The sequence below is a fragment of the Apteryx rowi genome, unplaced genomic scaffold (genome assembly GCF_003343035.1).
Source record: "Apteryx rowi isolate R43461 unplaced genomic scaffold, aptRow1 scaffold_23, whole genome shotgun sequence".
Taxonomy (NCBI): Eukaryota; Metazoa; Chordata; class Aves; order Apterygiformes; family Apterygidae; genus Apteryx; species Apteryx rowi.
The window spans coordinates 5,103,536-5,122,502 of NW_020448641.1; the positions used below are offsets into that span (position 1 = coordinate 5,103,536).

Genomic DNA, 18,967 nt, shown 5'->3' on the forward strand with positions numbered 1-18,967 from the left:
ATATGCTCCAACAGCTGGATCCTGGTGAGCTGCTGTTGGAAAGCCATGTACTGACTTTCATAGTTTGCACTGAATTATTTCAACTGAATCCCTTGCACTCATGATTGTATGTGGGCTACAAAACTGGAACTGATACATCTGGTCTTTAGAGATTAGGACATTTGGAGAGCAAGCATGTAACAACCAGCTCGTGTTTCCCTCCAAGATTCACCACATCAGGTAAGTCAAGGCACCTCTAGGACAAGTTGCAAATACAAGTGGTGGAGTCCAAGGAGCTGTGGACTTCAGCAGTATCTATGATCGTTTAGGTGAATTACCATATCAGAGGAGAAGGGGAAACAGTATGTTTATTTTTGTCTGCTTCTTAAGTTGCAAATACTTAATTCTAGAGCTGAACTAGGACACTCTTCACACTTTCCCTCCCTTCATATCATCATTCGTATTTGCTCATCTTCCAAATGCCTTCTCATACTATTTTTGTATTTCCATATTATCAATCAACAGTGTTTGCATGTCTGAAATCAGTTTTTATCACAGTAAGGCTGTCATCACTGCATATGGAACTTCTGTGTGTATTACTCATCACAACATTCAAGGCAACACCAAACTTTTAAGTTCTTTTGGACATGAGTTCATCTTATGCACATACGCACACATGCACATATATGTGCACACAACTCTTGGGAGCCTAAGTTGAAATGCATCTCAAATCTCTTACTCTTCTTTGTAAAGTTGCTGTCAGGGAAACAAGCAGAGAGAGGTCAAGACCCTGATCCAAAAAAGGGAGTTAGGAAACTAAATCGGGGCTTGAGAGGAACTTAGGTGTCTGACTTTAGATGCTGTAGTGAATTGTATAAATGCTACCTTATGCTTGAAATCCTAAACTCCATCCAACCTCTTGTTTTTATACCTTCCTAGGCACTTAGGAGCTGTACAAGCATTCAGGACCACACCAGTTTTGACATAGCAGAGCAGATCATCCAGAAATGAAATGGTCCTTTACTGAAGTCCCCTAAGTAGCTGAAGCAAACAGACGTTCTCAGAGCAGACTCCTTACAACATGGAATGAAAGCTTGCTGTTTTTCTTCCCCACTTCTTAAAGTAGCCCAGATCATTCACCTAAGCAGCAAATTATTTTCTCTTGTCAGGAGTTTCAGGCATGCATCAGAAAATTTCCTATCCATCAGGATCATCAGAAGGTCTACAGGTGAAGCTCTGCTCTTGTGCAGAAAATAACTCACACAGGTAAGGAAAAAAGCAAAGGTGCTCTTCAAAACTCAGCTTAATGAGGCTCTAAGAAACTTGATCTAGCTTGAAGTTAGCCCTGCTTCAGGAAGGAGGTTGGATTAGATAACTTCCTGAGGTTCCTCCCATGCTTAATTTTTCTATGATTCTGTGAAATTTAAATCTAAAGATCTAATGATTTTTTTTGTTGGATTGATTTTCAAAAATCAAACACATCATGCTAGACCAGGTTTCTGTTTGATAATACAGGGACAGGTGTTATGCGACGGCACAAGCTTTCAGAGAAAGCTTCATCTCTCAAATTTTTTCAGCAGTACTGCTAAAAGCCATGCTACACTTTTAATACTCTTAACTCTGAAAAAGTGTATTACATGTCATTATTTTAAAATATATTTATTGACTACATTGGTTGCCTCATATTGGAATGAAGAAGTTACACTTGTTACAGGGTCACTATTTTGCTGGCAAATCTTATTTTTCAGATGACTTCCTTGTCGCAAATCTTCTAAAAATTCTGCTTTGAGTTTGTTGAGTTCTTCTGCCAGGCTCTTCATATCACTTGGGCGTACATTTTTATCTAAAAGAAAGTTAAAGCTGTAGTTTTATACTCAAGTGTAAAGACAAGTTTTACAGATTTAGATATTTGCAGAATCCGAACCTATCTTTGACAGGACGTTAAAGGAGATTGCCTCAATCACACCTACAGGATGGCGATTCCTTAATTATTTACCCCAAAGGAATTTCACGGGTTCAATCTTATGTTGCCAGCTGAACTGCAAGTACTAGAACATGCTATGCCTACCTTTTGCGTCCTTCATTGTTTGAGAGATGATTCGTCTGAAAGTCTGATCAGCTTGATGGACAGTACTAGCTGCACAGATTGCTCGATCTACTTCCTGTCCAAAAGGATGAGCAGAAAGGATGAATATAAGCAAACACGTTAAATTTTATTTAGCTTTTCATCAACTGAAGTACTCTTCAAAAGCAGGCAACATATCAGCATCAACTCAGTGACTGGCACAGGAAAACACAGCTCCTTTGGATTCTGAAACATATATCTGGGTGACCCCCAGAGACAGGTACACGTGACATTTTCAGAAGTGAACATTATTTTCCTCATTGTGTGGAGTGGCAGCCTAGAGGCATTCTTTTTACTACTGTAGAATATACAACAGTACGCTTAGAGGTAGTTTAGTGGTTTAACTGAATAAGGTAAAAGAAGCACCCATTTCAAATATCGTTAACTCTTATGTACATGCTTTTGCAATCAAGAACTGCAGTAGGCATTTCTCAACTTTTGTCATCATGGTGATAAGAACACAATTCAGGAATAAATTATTCATTCATTCATTATCATCTGAAAGAATCGTAACCTTAAAGACAAATAGTTCTACCTTTTGCTCTGTATTTTCCTCATTTTGCTTCACTGGATTTTCCAAAGCATTGGCCAGCAAGTGAATGATCTGCAAACTAAGAACACAAGCAAGAGTAAAACATATCTGTAGTGAAACTATTTGGTTAATTTTTCATCATTTTTCATTAAATATCTCATCACAGAAAAAACCTTGTAAACTTTCAGTTAAATTTGTGAGATAATCAGTGAGATAATAGTTATACTGCAGGATAAATGGAAAATAATTATGACTAAACCCACAGCCGTTGTTTTCCAGTCTTAAGGCTTCAGACAATTTACATGAGTTTAACAAGTGTTTACAAATACAGCTAATAATAGTATAAACTCTGCAAAGGATGATGACTGAGTTTCCAAAACAACTGAAAAGTATGTATTGTATGTATGTCTTCCAAAAATCCCCAAACAGAATATTTTCTACATACTTTGTAGATATAGCGAAAAGGTTCTACCTGCCTTTTTATGAAAAGGGATCTTATTTAAAAACTCAAGCATCAATACAGTAACATACTTATCCTCCAAAGTACATTCAAAGCTTTTCAGGATGAGGCTGTTCTTTTCCCAAGCATTATTCTCAAGATCTGGCATTTCTATTTTTCTTGCCATTAGATATATTGTCTGATCAGGTAAAGGATGACTTCTTAAATGATTTCTTTGCAAGCACCATTCAAGTGGACACTCTAAAAATAACTGGCAGAAGCTCAATGAATCTAAAAATATAAACAGACAGTTTTACCTTCAAAGCTGCTCAGTAATAATTTCTGAGAGCAACATGCATGACAAAGGCTTTATATGAACTAGCAATTTCTATACTAGTTCTGAACCTAGAAGAATATGAACAATTTTGCCTTGCAGGCTGCTCAAGTTATAATTTCTGAGAACAACAGATATGACAAAAGCTTTATATGAACTAACAATTTCTAATAAAATAGTAACAGACATCTCTGCTTAGTGTGTTTTAGAAATTTAGCAATTAAGAACTACCAAATGTTCTGCAAGAGTAATTAAAAAAGGCAGTTAAATGCACTATTTGCTAGTTAGTTATTTTGTTATAAAGCTGAAAACAACTAGAGCATCCAAATATTACATCAATCATATGCAGGAGAATAAAGTGTGATTACATTTGCGAGCCAGCTGGTACACTTCATATCTCATGCTTTGATAGTAAAAGTTGTCATCCAAAATAAAATACAGTGGTCTCGAAGTGGCTACGTCTGTCAAGTAATGGCAAGCTCCGGCGTCAGGTCCCTGCGAGGAGAGCAATCCCTGCCCTTCACAGCAGGCAACGAAGCTCTCCCACGTCGACTCGGTTCTGCTTGGGGGGGCTGACAAACGGTCTCCGTTGATAAGAGCCTGCAAGAAGTGCTCCAGGTACTGCAACAACTCATGCCGGTACAACTTCCAGCGAGAGAGCTAGGAAATCACAGAACAAAACGGGTTAAAGAGTCCCTCAGGCACGGCCGCCCCGCGCGCCGCTGAGCCGCCCCTCAGCGCCGCTAACGGCCGCCCCCCCCCCCCCCCCATAAGGCTCCTGAGGTTGGAACGCCCGCGACTGGCCAATGAGAGCCGAGAGAGCGATGCCGCCCAATAGGAAGGAGGAAAGCGGCACTGACCAACGGGGTCTGTCCCGCCAGCCCCGCCTCCGGCGCGGGTGGGCCGAAGGCCTCCGGCGGGATGAGGTCATCGTAGGTGAGGAGCGCGCAGTCCCAGCGCTGGCGGCGCGGCAGGCGGTGGCGCAGGGCGCGGGCCAGGGTGGACTTGCCCGCCGCCGGCAGCCCGCACAGCACGCACAGCCCCACGCGTCGCCGCCCGGCGGCCTCCCGCTGCTCCATCGCCGGCACGGGGTCGCCCGGGAGGCGGGAGCTGGCGAGCGCATGCGCAGCAGCAGGGCGCGGGACGGCTGGGCGGTGACGCGCACGCGCCGGCAGCGGGGTGGGGGCGCGGGGCGGGCGCTGCGCAGGCGTAGTCGCAGTCGCTGTGCAGGCGCCGCCGTCGAGGCGGCGCTGAGGCGTGGTGGGGGGGGGGCGCGGGGCGCTGCGGCTTAAGCGGCCTCCCGCCGCGACCACACGTGTGAAACATCGGTTTTAGGCCAGTTTGATTTTGATAATAAATATAATGCTAAATTTTAGTAAAACCAGAAGTGCGAGATTGTCCAGTGATTCCTGATGTGTCCATTTCGAAAAAAAATAAGTGACTTCTTTTGTTAGGCTGATAAAATCAGGATGCTACTACATATGCTGACACTGATGTTTAATCATGGATGAATAAATTTTATTAATATTACACTTGTTAATCACATTTGAATGATAGGAATATTTAATAGTTACAATTATTTCAGATTTTCAGGAATTAAGAAAGACATCACTTATTTGGAAGATGCTCCTTGCCAGTGCAGGTTTTTGGCTGCAGGAGGTTTTGCGTTCTTTCGCCCAGCTCTTACGCACAATAACCATCTAAGGGATTAGAATTATTTTCTTTGGGAGCTGATTCCATAGTGTATTCACTGTTGCTGCTACCTTGTATTCCTAGCCTTTACCCATGAACACAATCAGTGCGCAATGCACTCTCCTACGTACAAAGAAGGATGATCTGTATCATTTTGTTTCTTCCAGTGAGTTTTTATTCTCAGTCTACATAATAGGTTCTTTTCCCTTAGTTGCCATTCTGACAAATGATGTAATCTCATACATTTTCTTTTAAATCAGTACCACTTCCTAACTGTCACATTTAGAACTACAGAAATTAGCTGTTCTTTTTGTAACAACCTGTCTCTAGCAAAAATCTCAAGCTGTAGTAACTAGTGAACATTTAAAACATTGTTAAGGTGTAGAACATATTTCTTGATATGCCACATTATCAATAAGAACAGAGATAGCTTGTTTTCTTTAGACTCAGATTTATTCTCCACAGAGTTTTTTCCTTCATTAGGGTCCCTTTATCAGGCCATTTTTACAAACTACCAGAATCGAAGAGTGATGTGACCAGTATGTTATGAGAGGTGGGATCCCGATCCCGGCTTTGATATATTTACACTGAAGAAAAGGCTCAGAGCAACAGTATAGGAACTATCCACAACTCAGCGTAAGAGGTACGGGCTGCACTGAGCTGCCGCCACCCAGGTTCTAGGCAGCGTACAGCTTCCAGGATAGCCCAGGAGGTAGACAGGCCAGAGGCTTCCTAAGAGGCCAATCTATGTTATAATTTTTGCTGCAGCATATGACTAGAGGTGAATAAATTATGTCCATTAAATGATTGAATGCACTTCTCTTTGGGCTGCAAGTAAGGCTGCACTTTGGAAGAGTTCTGTTTCTTGATGCTGTTTATTAGATAAAAACTAACAGAAGTTGAACTTTAGGCCTTTGATTTAAAAAAAGAGAGGTGAGGTAGATGAGACACAAATATCACTAGCAGCTCTTAGTAAAATAATGGGATATTGTGAAGTCCTATGTTCAGTGTCTCTGAACATCAAGTCTTCCAGTGGTACGGGCTTTCAGAAAGTGTTTTGACTGCATAAGAAAGGGACTGGAGGACTCCAATCTTCTTATTGTGATAGGAAAACAAATATTAGAGCATTCCATTATTTTTTACCTTTCACATATTTTTTCAGATAAGTTAATTGTCTGAACTGGTGAGGGCTTTCAAGAAACTTTCAGACAGCTGGTCTAAGTGGGACTGTGCGTCGTGGAGGTCCTGAAGGAACTGCAGGAAACTGGGTTTGTACTGGCTGCCTAAAGTGTGAAAAACACATTTTGTGAAGTATTTCAAGACTTGAGACAACTGGTTACAGCTAGAAAGTCCGTCTTGCCAACATATTTCTAATCTGGTACTTAACCACCCATTTGTAAACATTGTACATATCCATCTTGCCAACATATTTCTCATCTAGCACTTAACCACCCATTGGTAAACATTGTACGTACACACACACACACCCCTCTTTGGTAGCATTTACATGTCCCATTATGCTGGTTTCTATACAAGCAGTAAAACAGCATTTCTCCTTCATGCATTTAATCTACTATACATAGAAAATACAGGCAAAAAAAAAAATCTACTAGATTGCTTGGAGAAGACCTGCCATTTCTAAAGCAGGACTGGACCAGCTTCTGCAGTTGCATACATACTGATTGGAAACCTTGCTGTTTTATCTCATGATGCTGTCTGAAAAATCCCACTAAGCAGGACGTAAGACTTCAGGCATCTTGCTTATAGCGATACAGTAATGCATACACAGGAAACATTAAGTAAAGAAGCATTTAAAAACTACAAACCTTGGACTAGGAAAATGTGATATGGTAAAAAAATCAGGACTTGATGTGGTAGACTGGAAAAGATATCGCAGAAAAACAAGTTAGTGTACAACACAGATTTCAAAGTGTGGCTATTTTTTCAGTATTAGTTGATAAATAAAACTAAATAATATACAAATTTATTGCGGTCAGTGTTTTACAACAAATCAAAGCCCCAAACTTATGTTTATGGGGATGTGCATGTGCTAATGAAGGCAATGTTTTTCACCATCAAAACATAATATTAGGTCAATTATAGGCAATACAGGTGGTGGAAAACAAAGCAGCCTGGAGGAGATCTGGATGCAAGTACAATTTGCGTGTGAAGCTTCAGGCAGAACTGGGGGTCTGAGGAGGAAATCTGGAATTCTGAGTTCTGTTCTCTTATCCATCAGATGTTTGGAAGGGCAGTAGATAAGCCACCTAACCTCTTCATGCTTCAGTTTTCCATTTATGTAAAATGAGGTAACATTTATGTGCCCAAGAGCACAACACAAGGATGTCTGAGAAATAAGTAGTTTTGCAAGTCTCCCAATAAGCTGTTCCTATTAAATATTCTAATTAAATGTTCACATTTCTACTTTCTGGAAATACTCTTTAATTTGAAAATCCTTAAGCTAATGGTATTTCAGAGCTTACTTTCACTTCCTGTGACATTCTTCATATTCTCTCACAACATTTTGTTTTGCTCATTTTTATTTTGTTTTATCAGAACTAGATCCATGGCCTGGCTTGGCAACTTCTCTCATATACAGAGGCAGAGTTCAGGTGCAAACTTATTTCGGCTGCTCTGCTGAGTAGGAGCCTGTTCCATCCCATAATACCCAAGGTCCGTCCACCCAAACGGAAGTCTTGTCTAGCACATTATAAATTCTTCTAAATACTTGGAGACTCTGATGGTATTAATGTATCAAAAAAATCACAAAGTCATCAGTAACTACATTAGAGAAAACACACTATAATTCGGAATACTCGAAATAATGCAAATATGTATCTGTCTTACCTCATTTTTTCTTGTATTCTGACTTGTATTATTTTGTTTTGGTTGCTGCACATTGTTATCCCTGAAATAAAATTCATGTCATCATGAAAATCACCATTTGGATTAATTACATTCAAGGAAGCAATGTATTTCGAGGGACTAGGCTACAGCTTAAAGATCTGGCCTCTGACTCCACTACTTTCTGGCCTTGGCAAATAATTTCACTATTCTATTCCCCTGTGTCCATGAAATGCAGTTATGAAAAACAATTAGGAAAGTGCAATATATTTTAGGAAAAAAACACTTGAGAGTTCACAGCTGGAGCATCTGGATTAACACTACTACCTACATTACTAGCAGCAAGGCAGTCTTGTAGTAGGTACAATATTCTTTGTATATATAATGCTTCTAATTGCCTTGCTGAGTTAATTTGGAGCATGCTCTCAAGTGTTGAAATACCCATTTGTAATAAAGCAATACCTTTGTTGTCTTCTACTTTTCCTGCAAAACCTTCTTTTTATTGCATCCCGCTTAATGACTGCTATCACAATAACAATCAATATTGGCAACACAAGGAAGAAAAACACAAGCAGGCCATCTCGAAGTGATGTATCTAGAAAAAAATAATTGAAATCACGCGAAACAATTTTCTCATTTATCTCACATTAAAACATTTTGCTGCTAAAAAACACCTTTCTGCTGTAAAAACTACAATCTTCAAATTATTATAGATGAAAATGAGTTGCACCACTGAAGTTTACAAAATGCTCTGAATCTGAAGAGCAGCATTTGGCCTTATGTAACCACAAGTTCCTCTTCCTTCCTTCCCACCCCATGTTGTATGACATACAAACTGTTTTCCTTTTCCACATATTTTTTGAAGAACTCTACATCAGACAAATTCATTTTGTATATGCTTACACATACTTGATCTGCATGAGCTTTGTCTTCTTAAGCTATTAACAAATCAAAACCAGGGGTTTTGCCTTTCCCAAAATATAAATTTGGTAAAATTTGATAAAATATGAATTGGTTTTTGCTTCCCAAAGTTACAGATGATGAACCTCATTTCTAAAGAAAGAGAGGGAAAAGAGGTTTCATGGTCTCTCAGTCTAAAGGCCAGCAAAATTTACTCCATTTTCCCTTTGTAGAATTTCTAAAATTTTAGATAAGCCAAGTGCTGCTTGCTGCATGCACCTCCTTAATCCCTCTCAATCCCTCAAAGGGTCTCAGTGAGACCTTTTCCATACATAAGGGTTGCTGTTTCATTCTCAAGCTATAGTCTTCCTACTTGACATCTATTTTTGTCATAACTCATATTTTAAATATGTAACAGTAATTCTAAACAATTAATGTATTGGTTTTTATCTCAGACAAAATAGGCTTGAGCTCAAATTCTCTCCTGCACTAACTTCCTTGAAGTCTACAGATCTACACATCAGATAATCCTGTTCATTCTCCAAGTCAGTCCATGACTGAGTGTTCCATGCAGTAGAAAAACAGTTAAAAAATAAAGGAGAGTGAAAAAAACCCTGTGTAGTAGGTTATTTTATCAGACACTGGAGGCAGAATGAAAGACAGTTTCAGCATCCTACCTATGTGAGCTGGACCACTGTCGACACTGCCACCATAGCCTGGCTGGTCGCAAAAAGGAGGTGCCCATCCGTAATTGCAGTGGCAGTTCCCATTGTTGTTACACACCTGCAGTCAATACAACACAGAATAGCCACACGGACAACACCTCTTTTCAAAGGAAAGTGGCCACTTTCAACCTCCAAGGGATACTTGGAGTTCCACATTAAGAATTGCATGTGGAAACAAGTATTACATAGAGAAAGGAGCACTGTCTGGGAATAAGCTCTTCCCCTCCATAACATCCCAAAACACCGTGAGTGATACTGATGCCACAAGTCCGTAACATTTAATCCTTTTTTGTTATCTGCCTGCAATAGAGTACAGTTCAAATAAAAGCTTCTCAGTTTTACAACCTCTGGACCCCATTTTAATTTTTGGCAGAGAAATATAAATCAAGAATCATTAGACTGTCCTTCTCAAAATAGTATTTTCCTTTTACGATTGCACAACTCAGAAATAGAAGAAGATTCCTTTGAGAAATTAAGAAGAAAATGTGTTTCAATGTTAGTGTTAAGAGGTTTACGGTATATTAACAATATGAATTACAGATAAAAAAGTGGACTTGACTTTTAATAAAGATCAGAAAAAAGCAAAGCCATCTGTCTGCTCATTGGTTTTATGCAGGGATTTTGCACCTATCCCTGTCTTCCACAAATGGCATGAAAACACCATCTACTCACCCCATTATCATTACACTTCTGCTTTACATCACAGCTGTAGCCCAGGTAACTTGCATTAACACATTCAAAATTGACACAAGCCTGCAAAAAGCGTTCAGTATCTTTAAAGACAAAACTTAAAAAAAATCCTATGCTTTTATAAATATGCTCTAAAAATACATATGTTTAAAAGGCTACAGCTTTTACTTAAATATCAAGAAAATGGGCTGGTAGGAGAGTCAATACTTCACAACTTTATAGCTGTATTTGTCTTAAATTCTTTTACTGCATTTTGATGGAAATAATCTGAGTAACTGATAATGTAGCCCACTGCTTTGTAGCATCAAGTTTTTAAAGAGCTAATTAATTTTTGTGTGTGTGCATAGCTGAAAAAGCAGATTTTTTATCCTATTACTGTATACAAATGAGAGAAAAGAAATGGTGATTCCTAGCACTTTCTCTCTCAGGTAAATGTAAGTAAAATTCGAAGGAGCAAAACAAAGGCTTTTCTGTAGCAGAAGTGCCAAAGGCTAATCCAAACACTCAATCTCCTTACAAGGCAGGTATTTTGCATGTTTTTAGCCTACATTATTACAAGAAAATTTGCAATGCAGCTTAACATTTAGAAAGTTACGGAGAACTTTGCAGTTGTTGGAACATATTCTGTAATGCTGCTGTGATTTGTCTTACCTTCCTTTCTCCACAGGCTGTTCCCTCATGAACTTGAGCAGGATCAGGGACATCTGATCCTAAGTCAAAGTCAGAAGACCAGCATAAAACCCCGGACGCATTGTTGACAACACTCCAAACAGGAAGATTTTGAAGACTAACAGAAGTGCACTGGAGCTTGCCACATAGACTATGCCTGTAATGAACGAATGACACTCAGAGAAACGGTGACAGAAAGAAACAGTATCAGTGCAAACACACTGTTCAGTAGAACTTTTCAGCTTGCATTTCAAGCAAATGTTCTTCTCTTAAGTCTCATGCTCTTAAGAGTTTGTAACAAGATAAATTTTTCACATTGAAGGTTTTAGGCTTAGCTTTTATTTGCTGGTGACTTACTGAACAGGACATTTCTTGTATACTCCACCTCTCATTCCACAGTTTCCAAACCTATCTCCTTTAATATTGGCTTTTTCAAAGCACACATCAGGCGCTTTTCGTGCCCCTGTAAGAATAATTGCAAATGTTAGTAGGCCATCACACTGTCTTAGAAATATAAGAAAGAAAAATAAAAATCTGAAATGTCTATTAGGAGTCTTTTAATATAAAATTATAAAAAATACCTTTTCCATATATGGATTCACATTGTGAATCAAAACTTTGGCATACTCCATAGTAGCAATATTCTTTCATGTTGTTACATGGGTAACCATTCATGATATAAACATCATCTGGGCAGTAGGCATAGCTTCCATTGCAGTATTCAGGTAGATCACAGAAATCCATTTTTGACCTACATTCTGCTCCTGCCACTTTAAACTAGAAACAGAGACTTTTATTTTGCACAGCAGAAATTCTAACATGAAACAATGGCAACTGGGAAGCATTTTTGATTTTAAGGAAGACAAAATAGTTCTTCAGATCAGTACCCAATGAATGTCCAGAATTTCCCTCAATTTCATGTGGTGGTATATGTACAAATCTTACAGCGGAGCCTGCATGGGACTAGGGTAGATTGTAAAAACACACACACAAGCACAAATTAAAAAACAGGCAACTATTAGAGACTTTAGAGAAGCTTGGGCTTGCACAATGGAGATCACTGCTTTGAGTCACCTAATTAGTCTTGCCTCCTACAAGGGATGACACAGAGATGACATTTGATTTCTAAGCCACTGGCCAAGAGTCATCAGACCCAAATTCTCTGCTTACATGCTCTCTGCTGTGGAGCGTAGTTTTGATAATGTGAAAATATGTCAAGAGACACTACGATAGATAACTTCTTTTTAAAACATTGTTTTATGTTTAAAAAAAAAACAAAAAAAATACTAGTAATTAGTATCAATTTATCTTAATACAACACAGCCTACCTTGCAATTTTCACAACACAGCCCTTGAGCACATTGTGATCCAGACGTGAGTTTGCAGGTTGCAGCATCACAGCAAGGATTTGTACATTCCTAAAACACAGCCACAAACATGGGGATACAATGTTTTTACTTCACTATACAGCTAAAGAATTGGGAAGTACATCATCAAACTAAGTGCATGGACAAACCAAACATTAAATACACCTTCTCTCTTTCATATTCTGAGGTTGAGACCCTTCTGTTCTAACAGACCCCAGCATACAGTTTGGCTGTGTTTTCCTACTACAAGTTTTCTTGTAGTAAGAAAACTTCTATTTTGATGGCTGTGACACAGGGATATAGGAGAAAATTACATTCTAAATAGACACTAAAAGAAGCAGAAACTCTTTGATTTCTAAGAAACACTTCCTATTGCCCCTCCCATCTTAATTTTCCTCCACATTTATAGTTTGATGTAGAAAAATGTTGGTATCTTTTCATGAGTTAGAAGACCTATACAATGGAACCTGGATTTGCTGACAGCCTTTTGATTTGCTCGTGGTCTGAGAAACTTCCATTTCCTAAAGAATGAGTCAAATATCCCATTCTTTGAGAGACAGACATTGTGACAATGTGAATACGACTATTAAAGGTAGCTTTGTTGTGGGTTAAGTTTAAGGGTTCCAGTTAGGAATCCAATAAGTGCTAGAGAGTTTAATAGTGTCTTCTATATAACAGATCTATGTTGCAAAAGACAGCGCAAAAAACAATGGCATTTCCACACCTTTTGCACTGAAATACACTGCTTGCTCAAGCACTGATTCAAAGTTCTGTGAAGTTTAGTAGCCGTTAGCTGAGTTCACATCAAAATCAAAGTATGATTTTAGACTGTTTCTAAAATTTATCTTCATACTGTTTGCAACAATCTAAACTTACAAAGAAAATTTCCCAAATATAAATGGAAATGAGATGTACCAAAAGGCCCGGAAAAGAACAAGCATCCAGCTGAATTTCACTGTAATACCTGCGGTTTGCCACAGTCGCATTCTTCATTGCCATCCACCACATTATTACCACAGACAGGTTCTTTGTAAACATTACTTGTTTTGGGAGGATTTCTGAGGCAGTTTCCTCCTCCATTTAGAATAAGATTCTCAAAATCATCTGCACTACAGGTGCTGAAATTCCTGGATCCACTGAAAAACATGATGTTATTTTAATATAAATATTTTGCTTACAAAAAGCAATGCAATTCAAACCATTTAATATAATTCAATCTATTATAAATACTATGTTTTGTAATGTTAGGAGATCATGAGATAGTTGATTTTTACTTCAGCTTGTATTAGAGTATGGCACTCCTTGAAGTTAAAAGATACTATTTACAACAAATGTAGAGATATTTTCAGAAGCAAAAGAGACCATTGGAATATCTATTCTGATGTCCTATTTGAAATGGGCCTCAAAAATTCCTCATCTGTACTGAGTCCCAAAATGTGTGATTAAAACATATTTTCCAGAAGAACTATCACTTTAATTTGGAATCCCTAAGAACTCAGGAACGCATCTTCCCACAACAGCTTGGTCCAGTCTTCAGTTATCCTGATTAATACAAGTGTGGACAGATAAAATAATATGATCTTTTTCTCTTAGATAAAGGGAAGCCAAAGAACAAATGAACTGAAGGAAAGACAGTTTGAGAGGTTTTGTTTAAACTGATGGTTAAGGGAATCCTTGGAAGGACACATGTTTGCACAAATCCAGTGAGTATACACAGAGCATTCTCAGTAGGGTAAAAATCAGCAACGCACTAACATTAAAAAAACACAACCCAAAATCTAAGTGATCTTTTACAAATGCTACAAATAAAAGAATCACTGGATCAGAAAACAGGTAATGTTTCAAACACATTATAATGATATCAAGTCCTAAGTCAGCGAGTTCACCTCTGTGATTAAACTTCTCAAACAAACTCTCCATTCTCAAAAGTTCTTTAACATTCATGGGAATTCCACAGCTCATGAAGCCTAGCCACCACAGATAAATAACAATGATTAAAATAAAATAAATGGAAATCTTACTTATCTGTGCTGTACATAATGTAGGATGCAGGACATCTTTTATCATCATGTTTCATTCCAAGATTATGGCCCAATTCATGTGCAACTACTGTAGCATGACGTAACACATTGTTATGATTAAACTAATAAAGAGAATCAGTGTTAAAAATTATTTACGAAACTAACAGAATCACTTTGTTTCTACCCCCTGATTTATTCAAGCCACAAGTCTCGCAGAAGCTATGAAGACAGATTATAGTATTGCAAAAAAAGAAGCAGAAAGACCAAACAATTTGTCACTTTTTTTTTAAGGTAGGGCCAGACTCTTTCTGTTCTTTCTGTCAGGATTATATTCTGAATACCATAGGTAATCAGTAATGTCATTGATTTCAATGGAGTCTTCAAAGACAAACACATTGTTAAACATAAAGAACAGAATCTGGCTCTGAGATTGTTCATGATACTATGGCATCCATATGATAAAGACAGGTACCTCAGGAGATGTTGGTTCTGCCCTCAAGGCTGAAGGAGAGAAAAAGTTTCTGGCTAATTTTGCCAAATTTAGAATTTTTCCCCATTCACAGCCCTTTTGTGGAGAATTCTGGGCACTTAAGAATATAGCGCATTATGTTCAGTCTCTATCCACATAAAGAGTCAAAAAGTATATATGTTATGTTGTGGCAGCATTCCCATCGCAGAAATACTGTGCTTATGAACCTTAAAGTTACGAAGATGGGCTTTTCTGATACAACCTTAAGCTAAACGAATTATGAAAAGGTGATCAAAGAATGATTTCAGGACTAAATTAGTCAAGCAGACTGGAATGTGAAGAACAGAGAAACTGGGAAATACATTTATTTTTTATGTAAGTATAATAATATGTACAAATCTTTACCTAGGAAACCCAATGAAAGAAACCGTACCATCCCAAGCCCAGTCTCTAAGTCCTGGGTGACTTGGCCAAAGAGGTCAACAAAGTGTACGTTATTTATTAGCATGTTCTGAAGGTACCTCTGCAGTAACAATGTCAGCAGTGGCAATAGCAGTAGCTACAACTCTGGGTTGTGCGAATGCATAGAAGAAAGCATTCAATTGTTGTGAGACCTCTCTGTCTCACTAGCAGCACATCTATAATAATTTAGCTACTCCTGTGTAGCTTCTTACATTAATCACAAAGTTATTTACTTACAGTGCTGATTGACCCTCCCTGGACTTGTGAACAGATGGTACCTACAAAAGCCATTCCGATGGCTCCAGCATAAGAGTTTCTCCCTCTGCAACAAAAGCAGTTTGAAGATGTTATTGAAATAGGACATGAAAGTTTGTAATTTCTACTGAGAAACACTCAGATACTGCAAGACAAAATTTGGTCTTCCTGGAGTCAAGAAGAAATTTGCCACTATATCAGGGTGTCACTGTTATTAATCATGAAAAGCTGAATAACATTGCTTGAAAGCAATGATCACATAAGTCTGCTGTGTCAGTGAGTTGATGGAAAATAAGGAATTCATTCCAAAAATAGTTTCTTGATGTTTTTCCTGGTTAAAACAGTTTGGAAGTTGAGTGAACTTTGCTCCAGTTATATTTTCAATCATATATAAAACCAAAATCGTATACATAAACAACACTGGCAGAGTGACTAGTTTTTGCACTGAACCAAAACTTACATTATGAGATGGCTAACGTCATTTCTTGATCGTTTAATAAGATCTTTTTGTCTCCAAGAAACAAATCTGCTCAGTACATCTCCAGCTGAACCATCCATTACAGATATGTGGTTTGTATCTGACCAGATCTCTAATCCAACCAAAACAATCTGGATGTTTAAAGCTCTATACATCTGGAAATACACAATGATAATTACTGTCCATCAGTGTGGTTCAACTGAATTCTGAAAGATTACATCAGTACTGCTGAGTAAACATGAGGCTGAACATAACAATGGAAGCATAAGTTTAGTTTATTTTAGTAATTAACACTTAGTTTTACATGAGGAAAGCATATGTGACTGAAGGCCATCTACTTCATAGAGGTACTTAAACATAACTTTCAGATGTGAGAGGCTGGAATAACCACATTCATTCGTTTCCTTAGCCAACTGTCTTGAGGAGAAATTGGGAAGAGATGATTAGAGATCCTATGGAATTCTTCACAGTTCTGACATTTTGCTTAATAAAAAACAAACTACAAACAAGAGAAAGACTCTTCTTGGAAATATAAAATATACTGGAGACCTCAGGTTCCTGGAGCAGCCAAAGTCTGGGAGCATACAGAATTGGTTTAAAAACATCTTGCATCTCTCTCCTTGCCTGCACCTCTGCAAGCCTTGTGCATAGATTCATGACATTCTTTAACTATATTAAACATTGATAAATAACTACCAAATACAGTTTCAGAACATAATTGTACAATTTACTGCATTAGTCATTCTTTTGTAAACTATGATAAAGCAGAAACTACTGAATGTGACTGAACCTACCCCATCAACATAATTTATCAGCTCAACTACCTCCTTTTGCACTGCAGCAGAGTCAGATTTCTTCAGCAAAAACTGTAAAATACCATATGAAAATGTCAGAGAAAAGTTTTAATAATTTAATAACATGTATTTAGCATTGGATGAAATAATTACCCTGTTGTTATCCACTACCATAAATAATTCCACATAGCTTTTCTGTGGCAAGACAGCGCGCTTCTTCTGTAAATTAGAAAGAACAGTAAGTTAACATAATGACTAGCAAGTTTAACTTTTTAAATTTATTTTTCTCATGATTTCTATTTCATGTATTTATAAGGCAACAGTCCATTTTTTAATGTGGCCTCCAAGGTCAAATTGCTTTAGATTTCCACATAAATATCTATGTCAGTAATTCACTTCCGGTCAGACACTGGAGATGTATGAGCTGAAAGGCAGCTGCATGTCTTTCGCACCATACTCTCTGCTCTTCTGCTAAAGGCTGGCTTGAAGCTATGCTAAATTCCCATGGTGCTGTTATTCTGTTTCAGGATTTCCTTAGCGGTACTCCCATTAGTTTGGGGTCCATGAAAATTAGGGCCACAAGAAAGTGGCCAGCCAGGCCAAACCCACCTAGCAAAAGCAAGAGCTCTGTAGACTCCTGGCTCCTGGAATAGCCTGAGGAAAGGGGTTGAACCACAGCCCTTGAGAGAAGCAGAAGTGTATTTACCCTCAAAAGCTTTTCCCCACTAGAGGTACTGTTTGATAAAAATGCGTATTTCACAGAATGCTTCACAAATGTCTTTTCATGAGGAAGACTGTCATTCAGCACACCACATCGGAAAGGGATATGCTGCACATCTTCTAACTGGTAAAAAACATGTTCAAATGTGCTGGACGTGTTGAGTGGCTCCATTCCATACCACTTGTCACCAATGTAGAGAATTCCTCTAGTAATCATAAAAGAATGAAAAATTATTCCACAATTATGACTAGGTGAGTGAATGAAAGCTGAATATTTAAAAACTATGACTCTTCATACCACTATGTTGAAATAAATTATTACCTTAAAATAAATTATCTTAGTATGGGGACTAAGTTCAAATGCACAACAGTATCTCAAAGACAAAATAGAACTTTTTAAAAATAATCATACACAGGCGTGTGCTCCTTGAGTCATTTAGTAGGGAAGCCTAATCATTACTGAATTAATGAGACTGGATTGTGGATACACAGCCGAAGCAAAGGGGCTGTTTTGGTCCTTATCTCTAGTCTCACTTCTAGCTCCATGTAGCTAAAGTAATCTAGCTTTTCTGAAAAAGATACCTTTTAAGATGAAAAGAAAGGCTAAAATCACCAGTGTGTTTATGATGGCAACAGCAGTATTGCACTATGGGTGCAGCTAAGTAAAAAGATTTTGCATTTGTCCATGACTCAGAAACACCTGTTTCATGCCCATTTGCTGTAAGAGAATCTTTCAGAAGCTATTATCTTGTTCTCCAGAATCTTAAACTATATTTAGAAAAGGAATTCTCTAGTTACTAGCTTGTGAAAGAAATTCCTCAAAAAACAGGTGTTCAAGGTAACTGAAGGAGTTGAGTCTGCATAAGTGTGCAGAACACCCAAAACAATATTTCTGTTCTGTTTAGTGAGGTCAAATGTTAACTGAAATACCAGTATGCTGATTATTTGCCAGGAAATGCCACTATTTATTGACTGGCAGGCATCTCATTTTGATACGATACAGGAAGGATATTTAGGTGAACGTTCACACTTGACCTTTCCTGCCTGTCAAAAAGAAATCACAGAATCACAGAATGGTTGAGGTTGGAAGGAACCTCTGGACATTGTCTAAGTCCAACCGCCCTGCTCAAGCAGGGTCACCTAGAGCACATTGCACAGGATCGCATCCAGGCGTGTTTTGAATAGCTCCAGAGAAGGAGACTCCACCACCTCTCTGGGCAACCTCTTCCAGGGCTCTGTCACCCTCACAGTGAAGAAGTTTTTCCTCATGTTCAGATGGAATTGTCTGTGTTTCAGTTTGTGCCCGTTGCCTCGCGTCCTGTCGCTCGGCACCACTGAAAAGAGTCTGGCCCCATCCTCTCGACACCCTCCCTTCAGATACTTGTACACGTTGATAAGATCTCCTCTCAGCCTTCTCTTCTCCAGGCTGAACAGGCCCAGCTCTCTCAGCCTTTCCTCATAAGAGAGATGCT

The 18,967-nt window shown here is 38.5% G+C and overlaps 3 protein-coding genes and 1 long non-coding RNA gene across 5 annotated transcripts in view; 2 read left to right on the forward strand and 2 right to left on the reverse strand.

Moving 5' to 3' along the window:
• Positions 1 to 1,650, forward strand: part of IKZF5 (IKAROS family zinc finger 5) — a 15,345-nt gene extending 13,695 nt beyond the window's left edge. Inside the window, exons 7-8 of one of the 2 annotated variants that reach the window (XR_003253463.1) lie at positions 15 to 219; positions 919 to 1,650. The gene's annotated coding sequence lies outside the window, so the exon portion shown is untranslated. The remainder of the gene's footprint in view (positions 1 to 14; positions 220 to 918) is intronic. The other variant, XR_003253464.1, reaches the window with a different exon arrangement.
• On the reverse strand, positions 1,604 to 4,572 carry PSTK (phosphoseryl-tRNA kinase). The gene is made up of 6 exons (XM_026065599.1): positions 4,270 to 4,572; positions 3,778 to 4,069; positions 3,168 to 3,366; positions 2,640 to 2,715; positions 2,048 to 2,141; positions 1,604 to 1,822 (listed from the first exon to the last, which is right to left on the reverse strand). The coding sequence occupies exons 1-6, from the start codon at positions 4,486 to 4,488 to the stop codon at positions 1,623 to 1,625; spliced, it is 1,080 nt and encodes a 359-aa protein (XP_025921384.1). The 5' UTR covers positions 4,489 to 4,572; the 3' UTR covers positions 1,604 to 1,622.
• Positions 4,293 to 10,997, forward strand: LOC112965994. The gene is made up of 3 exons (XR_003253465.1): positions 4,293 to 4,345; positions 6,264 to 6,369; positions 10,928 to 10,997. It is a non-coding gene; the product is annotated as an uncharacterized LOC112965994 (long non-coding RNA).
• Positions 6,264 to 18,967, reverse strand: part of LOC112965991 (disintegrin and metalloproteinase domain-containing protein 9-like) — a 22,265-nt gene continuing 9,561 nt past the window's right edge. The window contains exons 6-22 of the mRNA XM_026065594.1: positions 17,482 to 17,701; positions 16,929 to 16,994; positions 16,776 to 16,847; positions 15,964 to 16,136; positions 15,486 to 15,570; positions 14,318 to 14,439; positions 13,261 to 13,432; positions 12,258 to 12,347; positions 11,511 to 11,706; positions 11,287 to 11,392; positions 10,912 to 11,086; positions 10,243 to 10,323; positions 9,523 to 9,628; positions 8,408 to 8,540; positions 7,950 to 8,009; positions 6,928 to 6,984; positions 6,264 to 6,384 (exon numbers count right to left, since the gene is read on the reverse strand). Coding sequence (XP_025921379.1) covers positions 6,306 to 6,384; positions 6,928 to 6,984; positions 7,950 to 8,009; positions 8,408 to 8,540; positions 9,523 to 9,628; positions 10,243 to 10,323; positions 10,912 to 11,086; positions 11,287 to 11,392; positions 11,511 to 11,706; positions 12,258 to 12,347; positions 13,261 to 13,432; positions 14,318 to 14,439; positions 15,486 to 15,570; positions 15,964 to 16,136; positions 16,776 to 16,847; positions 16,929 to 16,994; positions 17,482 to 17,701 — 1,993 coding nt within the window. The 3' untranslated portion in view covers positions 6,264 to 6,305. The remainder of the gene's footprint in view (positions 6,385 to 6,927; positions 6,985 to 7,949; positions 8,010 to 8,407; positions 8,541 to 9,522; positions 9,629 to 10,242; positions 10,324 to 10,911; positions 11,087 to 11,286; positions 11,393 to 11,510; positions 11,707 to 12,257; positions 12,348 to 13,260; positions 13,433 to 14,317; positions 14,440 to 15,485; positions 15,571 to 15,963; positions 16,137 to 16,775; positions 16,848 to 16,928; positions 16,995 to 17,481; positions 17,702 to 18,967) is intronic.